The sequence below is a fragment of the Hippocampus comes genome, unplaced genomic scaffold, assembly GCF_001891065.2.
Source record: "Hippocampus comes isolate QL1 unplaced genomic scaffold, H_comes_QL1_v1.1 scaffold409, whole genome shotgun sequence".
NCBI lineage: Eukaryota > Metazoa > Chordata > Actinopteri > Syngnathiformes > Syngnathidae > Hippocampus > Hippocampus comes.
Window position 1 is genome coordinate 531,125 of NW_017804828.1, and position 19,490 is coordinate 550,614.

The 19,490-nt window shown below is 41.4% G+C and overlaps 1 protein-coding gene across 1 annotated transcript in view; it reads left to right on the forward strand.

Moving 5' to 3' along the window:
• tshz2 (teashirt zinc finger homeobox 2) overlaps window positions 1-12,627 on the forward strand; it is a 57,121-nt gene extending 44,494 nt beyond the window's left edge. The window contains exon 2 of the mRNA XM_019865936.1: window positions 9,411-12,627. Coding sequence (XP_019721495.1) covers window positions 9,411-12,418 — 3,008 coding nt within the window. The 3' untranslated portion in view covers window positions 12,419-12,627. The remainder of the gene's footprint in view (window positions 1-9,410) is intronic.
• Window positions 12,628-19,490: the final 6,863 nt, after the last annotated feature.

A 19,490-nucleotide genomic window follows, 5' to 3' on the forward strand; every position in this document is an offset into this window, starting at 1 on the left:
TGCATGCATGCTGGTGCATGATCTGATTCCGGATCTGAAGGTGCAGCAGCGGCCTCATGTGATGCGTCATCCATGGCTTGTTCAAAGTGATGACTGTGGTTTCCGGTGGACAGATTGTGTCGCTCTTGGACAGCTCGCTTCCAATTAGGCTTTGGGCCGACCGAGGCGGAATATTCTATCGTCAAACGAGGTGTCCACCTCACTCGATGACATCACAAGCGAGGTGGAGGCTGAGTGAATATGCTCATTAGAGTTGGATGTGTGCTGAGTGGTTTTTTTTTTTTTTTTTTTAACCAAATGTGGCTTGTGAAAACATTTTTTGATTAATTGCCTTAATTATTGTGATCCTTTTTGGCCAAATGAAGAGCCAGATGGCAGAAGATGGTGTCGCATCCGCCATCTCATCGTATTAATCTGGCGCCGGGTCCACTTGAGCATCGTTTCCTGCGCACACAATCTGTTGTCCTCCTTTGAGCCGCAAGTTTTCATGTGATTATATTAGGGCATCAAATATTCAGGTTGAGGGTCCACGAGAACGAAGCATTTATCTGCATGAATAACTTGTGTTTAGTGGAGGACGTAATGTGCTTAAAGTAGCGCCTCTGTCATGCATACAGAAGTCAAGATGGGCTTTTTCCCCCCACTTGTGCTTTTTGGAGCCAAAACCAACTCAGCACTCTTCTTTTAAAGATGCTTTTTAATGGTCTTATCCGGGAATATGTATGATAAATCAATGTGTCAATTTTTGTTTAGGGTTCATCATGTGGAGTTTTCAGAGAATTCAAAGTGTGTCAACACACCAGAGTTAAATGAGTTTTTATTTCATTTAAACTTTTTTTTTTAATTCTGGTAGTTTTTAAAGCGTTTTATTTGGTCAAGAGTACTCCATTGTATATTGTTTTTAATTAGTTTTTGTATTAGGTTTAGTCTTATATATATCTTACAATAGAACATTTGTCAAGATAAAAAAAAAGAAGCTCACTCACTGTTAAGTAAAAGAGTAAATTACTTAAAATGACAGGTTAAGCGTCGATCTTTTGTACAGACATACAACAATGCCAAAACAAATACATCTACAATTTACTTTGAAAGCTCATGTGGTATTAAGTGGTAACTACAGTATAATAACAAAGGACATTTCTCTTTAATTATAATTACTTTTAGTTAATTTTATAAACATAGGGTATAGTTTGAACTAGTTTTTGTAAAAGCATTTTCATTTTAATGTTTTTATCAATTTTACTTGTTGTGAACTGTAATAACCTTCCAATAGACCAATAAACTTGATGCATTTTTGCGCCTCTTCTAAAATATCAGAGAGCCTTGGAAAATTGCTCACTTTCATTTTTATTGGTTGAGACAAATTGAGTATTTGGGTTTTAACACCAATTGACACAACAAGAGATTTTCTTTCACTGAATTATTTCCCCAAGATAGTGTGTGACATTTTGACTACTAACATTTGGGAATATTTCCAATGCTCCTTTTGCATTCAACTTGATCCCAAACTAATTCAGACATAAAAGAAAGAATTATTATGCAAATAAGAACTTATTCTGTCTGTTTTTTTTTCTTCAAAATACCTACTGAACAATTATAGAAACCCACTTTTCTCAAACTGTTATCTCGTGAGAGTTGGCGCACTTTTTTACCCAGAGGCACTACTGAGAGAGGTGAGCGTCAGACCAACCTTGCCAGCCAGTAGGCTCCCCTCAGGACAGCTGCTTTTCAACACTCGAAGCCCAAATTTCATGCCCAGCACAAGTTGAGCACTAAATTCTATCTAAATGTGTGCATGGGTGGAGTTTCTTTCTTTTCGCATTTTTGGGGGTCAGAAATGGGCGTTTTGCGCCGTTGTGGGAGTCAACACAGCCGATTTTATTCCCAGCCAATCGAAGAGTCTCCCCCTCATTCCCGTTAAATTGAGCACAGGAGAGGCGTGCGGTTTACGTGACAGAAGCATTACAGACTCGCTCGAGTTGGTACAGGAGATTGGCGTGCACAAAGTATGTTTATATGGACCTGCAAGAAGAGCTCCACTTGCGGGTGATTTATGTTTGGCCGCTGCCGAGTGAGCATTTGCAGGCCCCCTTCACCTCAGTCGTGCATCTGTCTTTTTGGGTTCCAAGCATTTAACCAAGCAGTTTTATGGCAATATATTACAATAGTATATTGTGGTTTACAATAATACCTAACTATATTTATACAGTAATTGAATAAATATGTGTGGCGAGAAGGCAAAGCATGGAGAATTTCTGTTGTCAAAATGCACAGGTGCAGTGAGTGAATGGGGGGGATTGAGTATTGCCAACATTCTCTCAAAATATCTACACTGTCTGCTTATTCTCACTCTTTTCCTTCCTTTACGACCATCTACTTTTTCCCTTGACCGTGTAGCTATTTTTTGTGGTTTAATGAAAACTATCACAATGCAGTTCATTGTATGGGGAGCCTCAAAAACCCATGCCGGGTCGTGTTTTGTGTGTGTGTGTGTGTCTGTGTGTGTGTGTGTGTGTGTGCACGATGAAGATTCTCCATATGTAATTTTTTTGTGATGGTTCACTGACCTTTTCAGCCACTTTACTGGGCGTACGGCGGCCTTAAAAAGCATTTTTACTCTTAACTGTTTGATTGTGAAGGTGTTTTTACTGGCACTGTGAATGCAGTTGTTTTGTTTAAACAGGACAGTTCATGAACGATCTTTAATTAGATTTTTTTTTTTTTTTTTTAAGATCCTATCAGTCCAATCCGTGAGATAATCACCAACCGTTTTCCGACCAAACTGAAAGGAACTCTGAACAAATCCTATACCACAGGATAATTGCTTTGGATAATCTTTGAGTGACACAGCAGTCATTAATAGTCTCAGACTGACTTTGCTTTTTTCTTGCTTTTGTTTAAACATTGTTTAAATGTCTAAACTGAACTTCATAACTATTGGTTCTTTTTTTTCCTTTTTAATCATCAAGGAAATGAGTTCGAATTGCCATCCCCAATGTGCTCATCCCGCCGCAGCGTGCCATACACTCCTGCGAGCTAAATCCCTGAAATGCTCAGTTGTAGCATGTCAGAGTAGTTGAAGTCCCCCGAGGGCATCATCAGAGCCGCTTGACTCAAGACTTGCAAGGAAATAATGGTCGGAAGGGAGGTAATGACACGCTCCTGTTTAAAGGCAAATCAAATACTATTTCATCCCATGATGTCAATTAACCTCCAGACATATTTTGTCAAACGGAGGCCGCCCGAGCTTGATTGTTCTGTCTGCGTCCTCGCATGCACCAAGACTGTTTCCTGACAGGAAGCGATGATGAGGAAAAGCATTCGCAGATATTTACAGATGGCTGCGGGGCTCGGAATTAACACTTTGCCATTTTTTTGCCTTTATTTTTGTGACTGTGTTCAGAATTAACTTCAGACGTCAAGCATGTCATCAAGTCTGTCACCGGGATGTCTGACAGCGTCGGCGTTTGATCGTGACTCACACACGTTGTCAGATATCAAGATGTCAAATATTACACCTTGTGGCGGGTGTGCGCCGCCTTCTAATCATAGCTCGCTGAGGACACGACTTTTATTTCGCTTGTTCTCGACACAAAAAGAGCACCTCAACTTTGTTTGGAATCCAACTTTTTGTCTTTTGGCTGACACCTCCACACATATTGTAAGTGTTTTGAAATTGACACGCACCATTAATTGGTACTTTCATGTGAGGGAAAGGGTGATAGTTACCGCGGCAACCCACAGAATGTTCACTGATGCCATTTTTCTTGTGCTTTACGTGGCATAAATCTCAAAGATGAAAATGTCAAGGGGCAGGTTCATTTTGCAAAGAGGTTTTGATTGCCGTGCACATGTAATTGATTGTTGCAAGGACAGCGGGAAATCTGGAAATGTCATAACAGTCCTGCTTAGGTCGCTCCCGCCGCTAAGCAATCAATGAGAAATAAAAAGAAATATCGATCGGCGGGCAGCAAAAGTGAAGCCTGAGACAGCCTGAGAGCATTTGTGTGTGCGTGTGTGTGTGTGTGTGTGTGTGTATGTGCGTGCGTGTGTGTGTATGTGTGTATTGGGGGGGGTGGGTTGTATGTTGGGGGAAGTAGCTGAGTATTAGGAGGTGCAAGCACAGTCATGCAGATATGTCACGGCCAGGTAACTTTGAATTAGAAAGAAGATGGTCTTCTGTTGCTATCGCGATTTCTCTATGGTTTATTACATGAAAGCAGCAATATGTAATACAGTAATTGTACTCTGAAGCCGGTAGTTTGGGAATCATGCGGACTCTCCACAGAGATTGATTTAAGGACGATGACATTTCCATCATTGCTGTGGCTACCTTTCATATTGTGTCCACGCTAGCTCGCATCGGTTTAGGTATGCACTTGCAGCCCACTAAAAAGCAACTGCTTCCAATTTGTGACTTATTTTGCTTGCAGCTGTTTTTTTTTTTTCCTTTGTGCTGTGAAGAAAAAGAATGCAATGGTGCAACGTTTTAAGAAACTTAGCATTTTAAAATGTTAGTTCCTGCATCTTAGAGCAATAATAATTCATTTGAATTCACAGTAACGTGTGCATCTATGCCGAGGGTGGGCAAAGTATATCCGGTTCATTCTTTAAAAATGTACTTTTAAGAAACTTGTAATGAATGTTCTGAATTTTGGCAAAACTTGTTAATTCAAATGTATTCATGATTTTTTTTTTAATTCATCTTTATCTATCTAATTAAAGTATTGGTTGATTTAGAAAGTGCTACGTACATGCACTGCATTCACCATTTATTTGATTTCGATGATACAATTAATATAATATTGTATTTATTCCTATATGTATTTTGTTAAATCATGAGTTCATTCGGTAATTCAGTCAGTTTAGAAGCCTACTTTTATTTATTCATTTTACTTTTAAACGTTTTTAGTTTTCTATTCATGTGTTTAAATGTTGCCAATGCTATCTTAGTGTATTAGCGCTAGCATCAGCGCTAACTTAACTGCTTTGTTGGATGAAATTGTACAAATACATAAAGGCTATTTCACGTTTATCTCTCGATATAATGTTATGCTAAAGATGATAGATTGGTGTTTGTGTTTAACGCACACATGGGTTAGCTTTGTCAGGCAGCAGAAACAGAAATGTAGTGGGAATCAGCCAAGAATGTTTGTATAATGTTTGGTTGTAAATTTGAACTGTAAATTGGAAAGTCTTGAGTTGCGGTACACTCCAGTCCTGCAGGTGGTGGGAGTGTGCCTCACGTGGTAGTTTCTCATATATTTCCACAATCAATTCGTCGTTTTTATGTTACTCTGGGAACAGGCGAAATGTAAGCCACATGGCTGAAAACACAACCCATCCTTAAACTTGATTGATGTAACAAGCATTTTTACTATGAAGTGTTGACCTTTTAGTGGGTTAAACATTTTAACATGCTGGCATGTTGAGACAGGAAATTCCTCAAGTGATTGACACATCCTGAGAGTCGTCTCTCGAACAGGCAAGGCAGTTGCAAATGTCGCACTAAATATTTGGTCATGTACGCCCAAGACAACTTGCTGCTGGGGAGTGTAGGTAGCCATAAAAGTAATCTAGTATTGCCGTAGCACTTAGCTGCTTTCTGTAGATGTGAGGAAAAGAGCGTGTTTGCTGACAAACAGGCGGCTGCCTCTGTAAATCTAGGCCTCACTCTGCCAAGAGCCTGCTTTCACGGATAAAAGGTTCTAAACACTCCAGCCGGTTGATTTACGACGGACACCTCGGCTTTTTTGACCTTTGCATATCTCCGTCTGAAGGTATAAATTTGCGTTGACACCGATTGGAGGCTTTAACAGTGGTTTATGACATGCTAAATCTCCTGTAAACTATGCCAGCTTCTTGTTTTGCAAGCTAGGTAGTCAGGTTACCTTCTTCCTTCCCCATGGTAGTATTTTTGTCAAAAGCGCGAAGAAAGGATCGACTGGTCTCTTCTTCTGTGGCGGGATTTTCGTCTCTTGCTTTGGCAATTAATGGAGGCTCAGTCCTACCATGTCTACTGGTTAACCTTGTTAGGACATGTCTCGTTGTTTCCAGGATGCATTTCAAAAGGCCCAAATTGTGTCAGATTCATTTTCAACCTAAGAAAAGGAGTCTGAATTTCACTTGTGTAAAATGCTGAAATAGCATGCAAGTAATGTCTTAAACCCGTAATTCTCAGACACTGTGTCGTGAGGAGATTTTCAGTCTGCTGCGGGATATTTCACTTGACCAATTTGATCATTTTTTAAAATACATTTCTATGTTCTTCTACCGTATCAACGCAAGCGACGTATTGTTACAGATAGAACAAGTAAATGCTCTTCCGCTAGACTGCAGGAGTGACGATTTAGATGTGTATCCACTTTTTGTGATATTCTTTTGGGTGGTGTGCCATGACATTTTTTGGAGCATAAAATGTCTGCCTCGGGAAGCATTGTTTTAAGCTACGTTCAATGTTAGGGTCAGTAATATTACAAATCATACTGGTGAATTATTGCACTACACTGTTAAAAGGTACATGTGTTGGATTCAATAAATTAATTTTCATACAATATGTACATTGTAGTAGGAATAAATATAACAAAAAATGTGCTCTTCCAAAAGAAGAAAAAATCCTTCCCTCTAAATATGCACAGTGCTATCTGCCACTGAGTAAATGTGACTCTGGGGTTTATAACATTGCCGTTACTGTAATTCTCCACCATTTTATTTCATGAGAAAACTCCTTGTCCTTGAATGTCAATTTGTATCGAAGGCCGTGAGGAAACATTTGAGTTCCAAACGTCGAGTGAAAGGCAAGAGTGGGACTTTCCGCCACTGCCTGCCAGAAGGTTAATTGGTGCCTCTGGAAGTTTGCTACTCGGGGCATCTGATAGGACCGCGTAGAAGAGCGCGAAGGGCAGCTGTTAATCTCCCACGATTCCTCCCAGCACGATAAGATGGACCTTCATATTAAAATTGATATTACAGTAAGGGTCGGTACTCCCTTGTGGAATACACAATTATTTTCCTAAAAAGGGGTGAAGTTCAAGTAAATTTTGGAATTGACTACAAGCATTGGCGTTCAGTTTCCCTCCAGCCTCAGAAATACTAATCGCTCCACTTTGACGTTTGTTCTTGCCAGTTGAGCTTGTCAGAGCCGCCGGTGTTCTCCTTCTATATATAAGACTCTAAATAAAATATCGCTCCACGCTCCCTCAGCATCCAAGTGTGTTTTAGAGGCCATCACGGATGTCGGTCGGCCAATCAAAACGTCGCTCTTGCGGCGGATCAAGGTCACGGCACGTTGAGGGCTCTTGTGTGTTCATGATGCCACATTCTCTATATTTGTTTCAAAAGTCCAAAGCCCATCTTCATCTTGTGTCCATTAGCAGGCAAGCAGCTCACCTCCAGGCTTTCTCTGGAGGCACTTGTGAAATATTGATTCAAAAAGGGAAAAGTTTTATTTTCAGAAAGCAAAGAGGCGAAGGCGTTCCTCAAGCCGGCCGGCGTGGGAGCGGCGAATGCTGCTCTGTGGAGAGGGGAAATATTAACCACGTGAAAGGCATAAGTGCACCCGGACACGGCTGTTATGTCCCATCCATTTTTTAAGCGGGAGCACATCTGCCAAGTCTTTTTCCCAAAATGCACATTTTCCCCGCATGACTGCGAGGTGGAAAACATTTCAGATTTGTGCTGACAAACTTCGTTTATGGCAAAGTCGTGATATCGTCGACGGCCATTTAAAGACGACGTTTGCCTGCGCTCCCGCGGCCACGTGAAAACGCTCCGTGCTGAGTCAGACTTCTTTTAATTGCGTGACGGGAAACGTGCCAGTTAGCAATAGTGTTGTTTAATTATCTGTTAATGAAAGCAATAATGTTTGTGCAGTATGAGTTGGGAGAAGGAACAGGTGAATAATGAAAGATCTAATTACTGTTTATGAGGCTGTCGGGGGGAATATAAAGACCTGACAGATTGCCCGTAATCTCTCGAAAGTTGTTATTTATGTGCAGTTTCATTGCTCTTCATCATCGTTCACATTTGCAACATAATTCTGTTTTGCCATCAGCAAGATCAGTTTCCTGATGTCGAATCACTCGCAGACCATCTGCTGAAGTCATGCTTCCCCATCGCACTTGTAATTTGTCGCTCGCGCATGTCGCGACATTCGTACGTCAGATTTTTGTGTTGGCTTCAGGGGAGCCGGCGATGGTGCTGAGAAGCACAAGGCTCGCATTTTCACTGCACTTCACGGCCTCCTTAATCACTCTGGAATAGGTCATTTGCAATAACAGTTAACAGGCCTCAGAAGAATCAATTTGCTTTTGTCACTCAGTCGCCAATGACTGTTGTAAACACATCAAGTTGAGGCCGGAAAAGCCTTGGACGCAGCACTAAGTCGATGGCCCGTTGTGAATCACAGACTGCAGCAGTCTGTTGGTAAAGACATTGTGTCCAGCGCTGGGCTCACTTGGCACAAATGTTGGCTCAAATGGCTCAAATGTGTCGTTTGTATTTTGAATTAGGAATGAGCGCTTGGAATGGTATTCACTACTTTATGACAGTAATTGCACACAAGTCATGAGTCTCGGACTGCATTCACAATCACCATTATGCAAGCTGCACTTCTGTGCGACAGCTTCCCCTGCGCATTATGCTCTCAGAACTCACCATTTAAGTTGCGGCGAGATGCGTGATATTACTCACAATAACAACAATTTTCATGCTTGTGGAGGCTCTCAGTCGTACAGGAAAGTTCCATCGTAGAAAGGGTTCTGTCAGTCGTCATCTGTACCTGTGGGTAAAAAACACAGCAGTATGTTGCAGTATGTTTCTGAGCCAGCTTTTTTGCTTTTTTTTGTTTTTTACCCACAGGTACAGATGACGACTGACAGAACCCTTTCAACAATTTTCATGTTAATTAAAATACAAAGGCTATTTTTCCATAAACGATTACCATTGTAGTAAAACCCAAAAAGACGACGACAAACAAAGTAGCGGACAAATGTTTGCAGTATCGCAAGGGAGGTTTGTGAACTTGTTCACATTAAACGTACAAGGTAAAAAAAAAAAAAACAATCCACTTAGGATAACTGATTGTTGGTGACTATGGGCATAAAAAGTCAGACCAGCACCTTAAAAAACACTTCACATTCTCGTGAGGGCAAGGCGTAATGTTGTGATTAAAGGCAAACATGGGCCTTTCCACTCTTTACCAGTCTGCTGGATTTCAACTAAGACATTGTGGAGTCCCCCACCCCTAATAAAAAATGTTGTTATGATGAAGTATTGTTTTGACCATATCTTCACTTCTTTCAGCCAACAGACAGTTAAGACCACCCGTTGCATTTTGCAACACAACTAAATAACCCCCAAAACAAATTGAATGTCATTAATTTTTCAATGTCTTTCATCTGTCGTTTTAGTATACATGCCTGATGATGAAGACGCCGCTCCTCACGACGCCATCGTCGAGGAAGATGGAGAGAATGATACCCTGACGGAAGAGGAGTTCTCAGAGAAGACGAGCCCCAAAGTGTCCGAGGACCGCGAGCTGGACAACAAGAGCAGCAACGGTTACAGCAACCAGAACTCTCCCTCCAGTCTCCTGTCGAACCAAGAGGCAGATCTGGAGTCGCACCTCAGCGAGACTTGTGACAGACTGTCCGACTTCAAGAACTCTTCACCGCACGAGGGACAGCCGGATGATGAGAGCTGTAAACGCAAAGAGGAGACGGGCAACAGTTTGCAGAAAATGAAGGCAGTTTATGCAAACTTTCTTTCAGATTCCTACTGGACAGGAGTCGGAACAGAATTGAAATTGGGCAAAAACACCAGCAAAGCCAACTGCGACAGCACCAACGGAAGCTCCAAGAGTGACTTCGACTGGCACCAGGATGCTCTGTCCAAGACCCTGCAGCAGACGGTCTCGCCGAAGCCGACGTCTAAACCCAATCTCTTCAGTTCTGTCCACCTGTACCGGCAAAGCAGCAAACCCTGCGGTTCGGTATTCACAGGTGCAAGCCGCTTTCGCTGTAAGGACTGCAGTGCTGCTTATGACACCCTAGTGGAGCTGACGGTCCACATGAACAAGAGTGGCCACTACCAGGACAACAACCTCAGCAAACAGAGTAATTCCTCCGCATCGTCCTCTAAATCGAAGAAACGCAGTATGCAGGATCTGGAAGGGAAGGAGGATGCCCAGAAAGTTCTGAAGTGCATGTTCTGTGGACATTCTTTTGACTCACTCCAGGATCTGAGTGTCCATATGATCAAAACTAAGCATTACCAAAAAGTGCCTTTGAAGGAGCCAATACCAGTAATCACACCCAAACTACTGCCACCAGCAAAGAAACGGGCCTTTGAAACCGCCAGGCCGTGCTCCCCTGACTCTACGACTGGTGCGTCCGGCTACGGCGACATCCAACGCGCTGGTGCGAATGCAAACAATAATCGCTACGGCTATCAGAATGGTGCGAGTTACACATGGCAGTTTGAGACGTGCAAGTCTCAGATTTTGAAATGCATGGAGTGCGGAAGCTCCCACGACACTTTGCAGCAACTCACCACGCACATGATGGTGACCGGGCATTTCATCAAGGTTACCAACTCCGCTTCCAAGAAGGGTAAACAGCTAGCGCTTGACCCCCTGGCCGTGGAGAAAATCCAGGGTTTAGCCGAGCCCACTGCCAGTGAACTGGACGGAGAAAAGTTGTCCCCCAAGAATGTTTCTCCTGTAAGCAGCGAGAGGGATGGCCAAGGAGAGGGTGCATCAGACAAAATGGAAGAAACCGAAGTAAAAGATGACAAGGAAGCGAACGAAGATCAAAAGGCAGGAAATGGGGAATTTAAGTACCCTTATCTTAGGGAGGAAGATCTGGAGCAGGACTCTGGTGGAGGGGGCGACATTCTTAAATCTTTAGCCAACACAGTGGCCTCTGCCATCAATAAAGCTCAAACAGGTACGCCAAGTTGGAGTGCTTACCCGAGCATTCACGCCGCCTATCAGATCTCTGGCATTATCAAAAGCGGCCCTGTCACGGCTGCGTCGCCCCCTGCTCAGCTGAAGCAGACGTTCAACCAAAAGCTGAGGGCGCTCGCCCCAAAGGGGAAGTACGGTGCCACGGGCGTTGAGAGTCCCCAGGGGACGCATAAAAACGCGGACATCAAACAAGAGACGGTTGTGATTAGTGACGGGAAAGAAAGTCAAAGTGTGAAGCTTGATCTGATGGAGACAGATGACAGCGATTGTCAGGATGATTCCTCTTTCTCTTCAAAGCCAGATGCTGACTGTGGGAATGACGGGAGTGAGCCGATCAAAGGGAAGCTGAGCCCCGATTTTTTTGACAGGGGCAAGACTCCGAGCCCCTCTGCCAGTGCCACAGAGCCTCTCAAAGACACTCTGGATATCCTTGCCGTAAACCCTCTTAGTGCTCTGCAGTCAGTTCTGAACAATCATTTGGGCAAAGCAAATAAGCCCAAAAACTCACGAGCAGACGAACTATCGTCTCATATCCAGTCCTTTTTTGCTAACACTAACAATTGCGGTGACAAGGCCTCGCTCGGTAACGCTGCAAGGAATAAGCCGAAAAAGATATTTCTTTTTGCAACGGATGACCAACCAATAGACCTGACTAAATCGAAACAGAGCAAGCCAAGGGCTTCACTGCTGCAGCCCGTCACCCCAATGCCACAGAAGTACGCTCTGTCCGACATCGCCGACATGGTTAAAGTTCTTCCCAAAGCCACCACGCCAAAGCCACCCATAGCATCTCGGCTCCCGGCGATGAAACTGGAATCGGACGTCAGGCGCTTTGAGGACGTATCCCCCGAGGTCTACTCCGTCCACAAGCGCAAAGGCCGCCAGTCCAACTGGAATCCTCGCCATCTTCTCATCTTGCAAGCTCAGTTCGCCTCCAGCCTCTTCCTCACCTCGGAGGGGAAGTATCTTCTCTCTGACCTCGGCCCTCAGGAGCGGATGCACATCTCTAAATTCACGGGACTCTCCATGACCACCATAAGCCATTGGTTAGCAAACGTGAAGTACCAGTTGCGGAAAACGGGAGGCACCAAATTCCTGAAGAACATGGACACAGGTCATCCGGTCTTCTACTGCAATGACTGCGCTTCCCAGTTCAGGTCACCGACCGCCTTCATTTCCCACCTTGAATCCCATCTGGGCTTCCAAATCAAAGACATGAACAAGATGCCCGTGGAGCATCAGGTCAAGGTGGACGAGGCGGAGCTCCCAAAGGTCCTCGGCGTCCGAGCCTCAGAGCCTCTTGTCCCCGAAGAGGACATTGACTCCAAGTTTAAATGTAAGCTGTGTTGTCGGACATTCGCCAGTAATCACGCCGTCAAACTCCATTTGAGTAAAACTCACAGCAAATCCCCTGACAACCATTCGCAGTACGTGGAGATGGACAAAGAATAGTTTTATTGACACGGTTTTTGTTTCAACACACGGGTCGGACATTTGTTTTTCCCAGTTAGCAATGTGTAGTACTGTACAACATTTGACGGAGCGGTGGCAAAAGACACACTGGTTAGAAAAACGTTAGGAGACACTAAGACAAACGTTTGCACCCTGCGCCAACGCATCACCAGTAATGAAGTCTATTACTGCTTGAAGAAAACAAAAAATGCTGATGTTTGCATGCGTAGCCACGGCTATGACTACTATTTATTATTTGTATGATATGCCAAGTTTCAATTGTATTTGGAAATCAACATATTGAAAAAAATAACAATTGTACTTTGCAACTTTTGGGATACAGAACGCCTGAATACATGTGCAGCGGGTAGCCCTGTGCAGTGTTGTGCAGTCGATTTCTATGGAAAGCTGTTTCGTGTCCCATGGAAGAAGAGAGAGAGAGAGAGAGAGAGAGAGAGAGAGAGAGAGAGAGAAGAGGTTCGGGGAAAGCACTTTAATCTTTAATCATCAATTTGGATTCTGTACAAGTCTCAAAAGTGGATCGAGCATTTCAAAAGCAAAAGTATTTCACATGTAAATGATGTTTTAAATGAAAAAGAAACACGCAATGAGGACAAGCTGCAAAACAAATGATACCTGTGATACCTGCACCTTTTTTTTTTTTTTTTTTACATATTCAAATAAAGAGTTAACATTTGACAACAGCATGTGTTGTTATTTTATTCTTTTCAAATAATTGACTATGTACAAAATAGTCATGCATGCAACTTGGTAACAATTAAAGACTTAACAAGGGCATGTCTCACTGGCAGAATTTGCATCTTTGATACCTTCAGCAGTTATCACAGGAGACAGAGGCAGCGCGTTAATAGTCACATCTTTTTTTTTTTTTTTTTTTTTATCAAAAGATAAATATAACGTGCGACGACATGACAGTAAGGAGGAGAAATATTCTATTTTAGATATATTTGTTTTTCCTTCCTATTTTAAAAATAACTCCATTAACTGTCACCTCTCTGTCTGTTGATATGTGTAAATCAATAACGGAGATTATTATTTTTTTTTTTTAATCCCGTAAAAATTCAACACGTGTACATTGAAGTTGCGAACTTTAAGGGGCATATTAAGCGAATACAGAATGTGACCACGCCTCTGAAAATACTAGATGATATTACATGTGAAAAACGACAAAAATAATAGCTTGGAATGTTGTAAAAGTGATCATTTCAAAGATTTATAGAAATAAAATTCCGTATAGTAATACTGTATCTCTTTCTTACCTTGTGTTACTAATTGTTGATAATAACTGTGTAAAATCATGAAGTGCCTTCACATAGATTAATATTATTATTCATAACCTACAATTGAAGAGAGTTTGAGCAAATTTGTTAAGTCAGAAGCACGGATCAAATTGATAGCCCTTCACATTAATCAGTAGCCAAGAAGCAGCTCTTGGTTTCAAAAAGGTCAGTGACCCCTCTTTAAACTTTCCATGGATGTGAATGTGAGTATAAATGTGAGTTTGTCTATATGTGCTCTGTGATTGGCTGTCAACCATTTCAGGGTGTATTCGCCTCCTGCCCAAGGTCAGCTGGAATCGGCTCTCGCTCTCACCCGCAACTAATGAGGATAAACGATGTTGAAAATGGATGGATGGATAGAGCTGCTTGAATATGTGTGCACAGCTGAAAACTCAAATGTATTTCGATTGCCTTTGGACTGACAGCGTCCTGTCATTGTGGTTGGGAGTCGGTCAGTGTGACATATCTTGACTTGGTTTTATCCAAATATGTCAGTTTGGGATGATAACTCTTGCACACATTCCGTTGAGAACCAATCGCCCCCAACCCAAAAATTGGGAAAATTAATCAAGAGGCCACTCAGAGTGTTGTTGTAAGCAATTAAAAAAAACATTCAAGACTTAAAAAAAAAAAATGCTAAATTATTGGTCGCACATGCGCATATATATACCTGTAGATGAAACATTTTGTCGCACTGTCTCAAATTTTAGGGGCAAAATGCCACCAGCAAGGGGGAGTCCGGAGCTCTGTTTTTATATTTATATTTATCCAAATATAGTATTTCTCCAAATACTGTTCAGCCCCTGAAAATTGAGCTACTTTGCAGATCATTGTGTTTTTTTTTTAATAGAAAATGTATTTTAACATTATTTTACACACATTTGCAACAGAGGATTTAGACAATAACATTTTTTCACACAATTATATGAAAAATTAAGAATAAAATGAAAATAATCACTTCGTTCGAAACAGTCAGACACATACACATACATACACAAAAGGATATCAGCACAGCAGCAGCAACAATCATTTTATTTTGAAATCTCTCACTAAAGAAGTTCGTCATAACCCTAAACACTCAACTTTCACAACAACTGCAGCTGTAACAAAGCACTTTCAGGACCCGAGATAAAACATTAACAATCACCCAAACAACTTAATAAACCAACAAAATCTTGTACTCCATTTCGACATATGCTTTATTGTTTGAAGCGGTCTGCTACAAGCTGCAGTAGTAAGTAAACAAGCAAATGTAGCATCCATTTATGAAGAACCTCCCATCTTCTATAAATTATAGTTCCTTAATTTCATTGTTTGTTTCAAGCACGTAGCCCTGCAATATTCTATAATCTATATATTGCTTTGTATTTAGTGAAAATCCATTAACATCTTAAAAAATATAAACTATGAATACTAATATGACTGGAGATTCACGACACATTCACATGGTAAAATAAATCAGGGTTATATTTTTCAAAATGTTGATGATTATAGTTTACAGCTAACAAAAATCGCTAAATTCACCACCTGAAGAAATGACACAAAAATCACTCGGTATTAGTTTGAACATACCGTAGAACAGGGGTAGGGAACTGCGGTTCCTCGAGAACCACATCCTGCCTGTTTTCAAGCCCTCCTTACTCCAACACACCTGATTCAAATGATCAACTCATTAGCAAGCTCTGTCGAGGCCTGAGACGATCAGGAACAATCGAATCAGGTGTGTTGGAGTTGGGAGGGATCGAAAACAGGCAGGATATGGCTCTCGAGGAACCGGAGTTCTTTACCCCTGCTGTGGAAATGAGGGTGTAATCACGTTGAATGAAACCGTATTTGAATTTCAATTTGTGAATCAAGTATTTAAAATTAAATTTATGACACTGATTACAACCCATCAGGGCGCAATTCGTCTTACACTCCGCTGTATATTTTTTTTGCTGCAGTGACCAGGTGTTAGGTGCCTTGCTCAGTGGCTCCCTGACAGCAGTCAGGATGAAGATGACAAGGATCGTTCGACATCTTGTGGATGAGCTACTGTCGTTCTTGTTCGTCAATGTGTTCCTTTTCGAATTTGCTGACTCGTTGTTTCACATTAGAAAGCCTGACTACAGTATTTATTGTTGTCTTCTGCAAAGGACATTTTTTAGGTCCTTTTAAATGGAACCGGCCCAGAATTAAATGGACTCCTCCCCAACTCGGCCTTCACTCCTCCACAAATGTCGTAAAAAAAAAAAAGGGCCCTGATGGCAAACAGAGAGGGTGTAAACAACAGCTAATAGTGATGAATATTGGCATGGACTTCAAGTACCACGTTTGCTCTGAGGACATTATTAGGAAATGATGGAGCTGCAGAATGCATCTTATTCAATTGTGGAAACGGGAGCACATTTTAATCCCAGAGTAAGCAGCAACAAGGTCGTATTGTACAATACTTCCTCATCTCCACATAATGGCGTTGAGATGCACCACCAAGATCTTTCCTCACGTCGGCCTTTATTACTTTTCTGCAAGATGCTATCATAACAATTAAACATATTTCCTCCAGCTCTATTATTTCAAGGCTATTAAAAAATAATTGCCTCCTAAATTCATAAACATTTTATGCAATTCATCTCTTTTTCTCCCAGCAATCAAGTCCCCCAATTACCTCGACCCATCAAATCTCAATTTTATAACAGGCGGGTGACATTTGGGGGGGAAAGCGGCGGCCGTTCGAATGCGCGTGACACCGACGTGGCCCCCATTGTTGGAAATGAGCCGGCAATCACCTCGTTCATCAGATGACTCCTAATGCAGTTAAAGTATTCCGCTATAATTTCTGCACGCATTTATAATTACTGTCAAAGAGCCCACACCTCAGTGAGCAGATTAAAGCGATCAATTATTTAAAGCCCTTTTTTTCCTGATTCGTCTGCGAGGCCATTATGTGGAGAGCAAGCGGCACTCCAAGGATGCGCTTTTGGAGGGAAACAACGACAAAAATCGAGAAATGTCTTGATATGTTGACTGGCTTGAGATGTCCTTTTTTATGGTTAAATTCTGCCATAAATAGAGTTGTTGTAAAAAAAAAAAAAAAACAACAACAACAATAAAATACTGTAATGTGTTTTTTAGATGGCTGCATATACAGCACTCACACAAAATGTTCCGCTAGCACACAAAAAACGCAAGTCCGTTTTGTAATAGGAGAGGGGAATTAAAAAATCTCATCTTGTCAAAATGTGTCACCAATCCCGTGATACCAAGACAGTAATTAACTTTTGAAGCACTTTTGTCACCAGTACAATGCCTGAATATTTTTTTTTCAAGAGATAGCTTTTATCAGCGGCAGCAACAACAAATGACGCAACAAGAAAAACAACGTTGCAACAGTACTCTGTAGTATTTCCACATACAGTGGCTCGGGGTGTTTATTTACTCAGCTGCAGTAACATGAGTAAGAGGCATATTTATTTTTCTACATTAGAACAACTCGCAAGTCTACCAAATGGATTGTGTTCATTCTACTGGATATGCATTCTATTATTAGTTTTTAAATTTCCTTTTACGGGTCGCAACCGATCATTATTCAGGGCATAAATGGGCCACGAGCACATTCTAAAGACTCAGCATTTTTCTCTGTCGACTAATCAACGACTGCCACCAGCAGTGTCATCACAGAACAGGAAGAAAAAAACACACACACAAAAAAAGGTTAGAATTTGTTCCAATAGAGAGGCAAAAGACAAAAAAAACTTTAAATATAAGGCAGGTGCACTTAATTAACTATAGCTGGCGCTGAGGCGTGACAGGCATCAAACTTACAGAAAATGCATGTCAGAGCTAAAAAAAGAATTCGTTTTTGTCTATAAATCCACATCATTTTGACTGTGGGGCACACCATTCCGGTCAGCATTTATTATCAGTTCATTAAAGTTTATTTTGTCGGAATACGTGTTTCTTTATTTCCTGGTTGTGGCGTTTCACCATAGTTTCCTCTTCAAGGAGAGTTATTCAAATTATTTTACAATTCAAAAGAGATTCCGAGTGGTTTAATAAAAAGTCTTTGACGTCCTTTCGTCAAAAATATGTAATTGATAAAAAGATATAGCACACTGAACATATAACAGGGATGTTTGTTACCGCTTTTTTTACAGACCACTACCAGTATGTGTTATAACTCTGAGGATGGAGAATGGAACACATACATCTTAATATGCACAATTATTAATTACTCGCCTGTAGATATATTTTTGGAAATAGCCAGCTAACAAAATATTTACCGTATTTTCCGCACAATAAGGCGCATCTAAAAGCCGACAGTTATATTTCAATGCACCCTATATATGGATCAATATTCTGATTTTTTTGAACATAGTATTTTAAATGTTCTGTAAATTGCTTTGTTACAGCCTCAGCGGTTGTGAACGCTCCATATAAATCAAGCTGTATTGTATTGTATTCCCTTTAGCGTAGCTCCATCTAGTGGATGCATCACGCAACCCCAGCCACTATTGTAGCTTCTACTGTATTCTATGTGCCTTGTAATGCGACGCGGTGCGCCGATATGTTAAAAAAGTTGGAAAATAGGCCATTCATTGAAAGTGCGCCTTATACTCCGAAGCGCCTTATAGTGCGGAAAATACGATACTTGATTGTCTATTTCAATACGAGCAATTAAAAAGTACATTTTACATTAAAGGTTCCCTTTAAAATAGCAAAATGTATTGAAAATTGTGAAATGGATCATTGATTTCAATTAAATTTGCAAAGTATGCGAATTGCAGAACATGCATGGCAAAGACTGGCAGCTTGAAAATAAAAAAAAACATTTAAGAATGTATGTACAGTGGATTTCTTTTTTTTTCCAGTGTATTTTCTGTTGTTATTTTTTTTTTAAACCTCACAAAGTCTTGAGGATAAACCTCCAAAAAGCATTTTCAACAAAAGAACTGTGTTGGCTCCCAAACGCCAATAAATAAATAAATAAATATTGGAGGGAAAAATGCAAAACGGTGAGTCTGCAGGGGTCTACTGTGCGCCACCATTTTCTTTTTTTTTATTTCAAAACAGCGCTGCCGTTAATGTAGTTTAGAAGTGAAAAAGCAGACTCTTGTTGTTATGCAGGCCATGAAAGAGTTCGGAGACAACTACGAGGGTATAGTAATACAGCAATGTAAATGCTACGGCTCGGCCAGACAAGACACATTTGGCACGTCTGTGTGTGCGTACGCGTGTGACTTTGCTTCCCCCCCTGCGCCACACAAGCATGGACGCTCTGCATCATTGGGCCTGTGAAGGCGAGGAGGGGGGGGGGGGGGCGGAGAATGTTCATCAAGTCTGCAGCAGCGTAATGACTAGCTCATGTGTTTAATGAAGGCCTTTAGAACTTGCAGCCATAATGACCCACATCCTGACTCCCCTTCCTCCAATTTATCCTCCCTGTGCAGGTTATTACATCCCTTTTCGAGAAATATCCCGCCGAGAGACTCGCATCGTTCCTTTTCTTGGAGATGATTTCATTTTGCCCTTACCTCATTGAAAAATAAAACCCACAACAGACAAATGTACGGCAGAATATTAAAGGGTGAACACCATCCACTCTGAGATGCGGAGTGACCTCCAATTTGTTCTCATTTCAAAACAAATCCTCCCACAGGAAATAATGGGAATAGAAATAATCAGTTCCAGACTGCCGCCCTCATAAAATCATATAAATATTTAAAGTAACATTAATCATTCAAAATTGTCACACAAGTGCAAAAACGTTTTTACCAAAATGTTTTTACTTC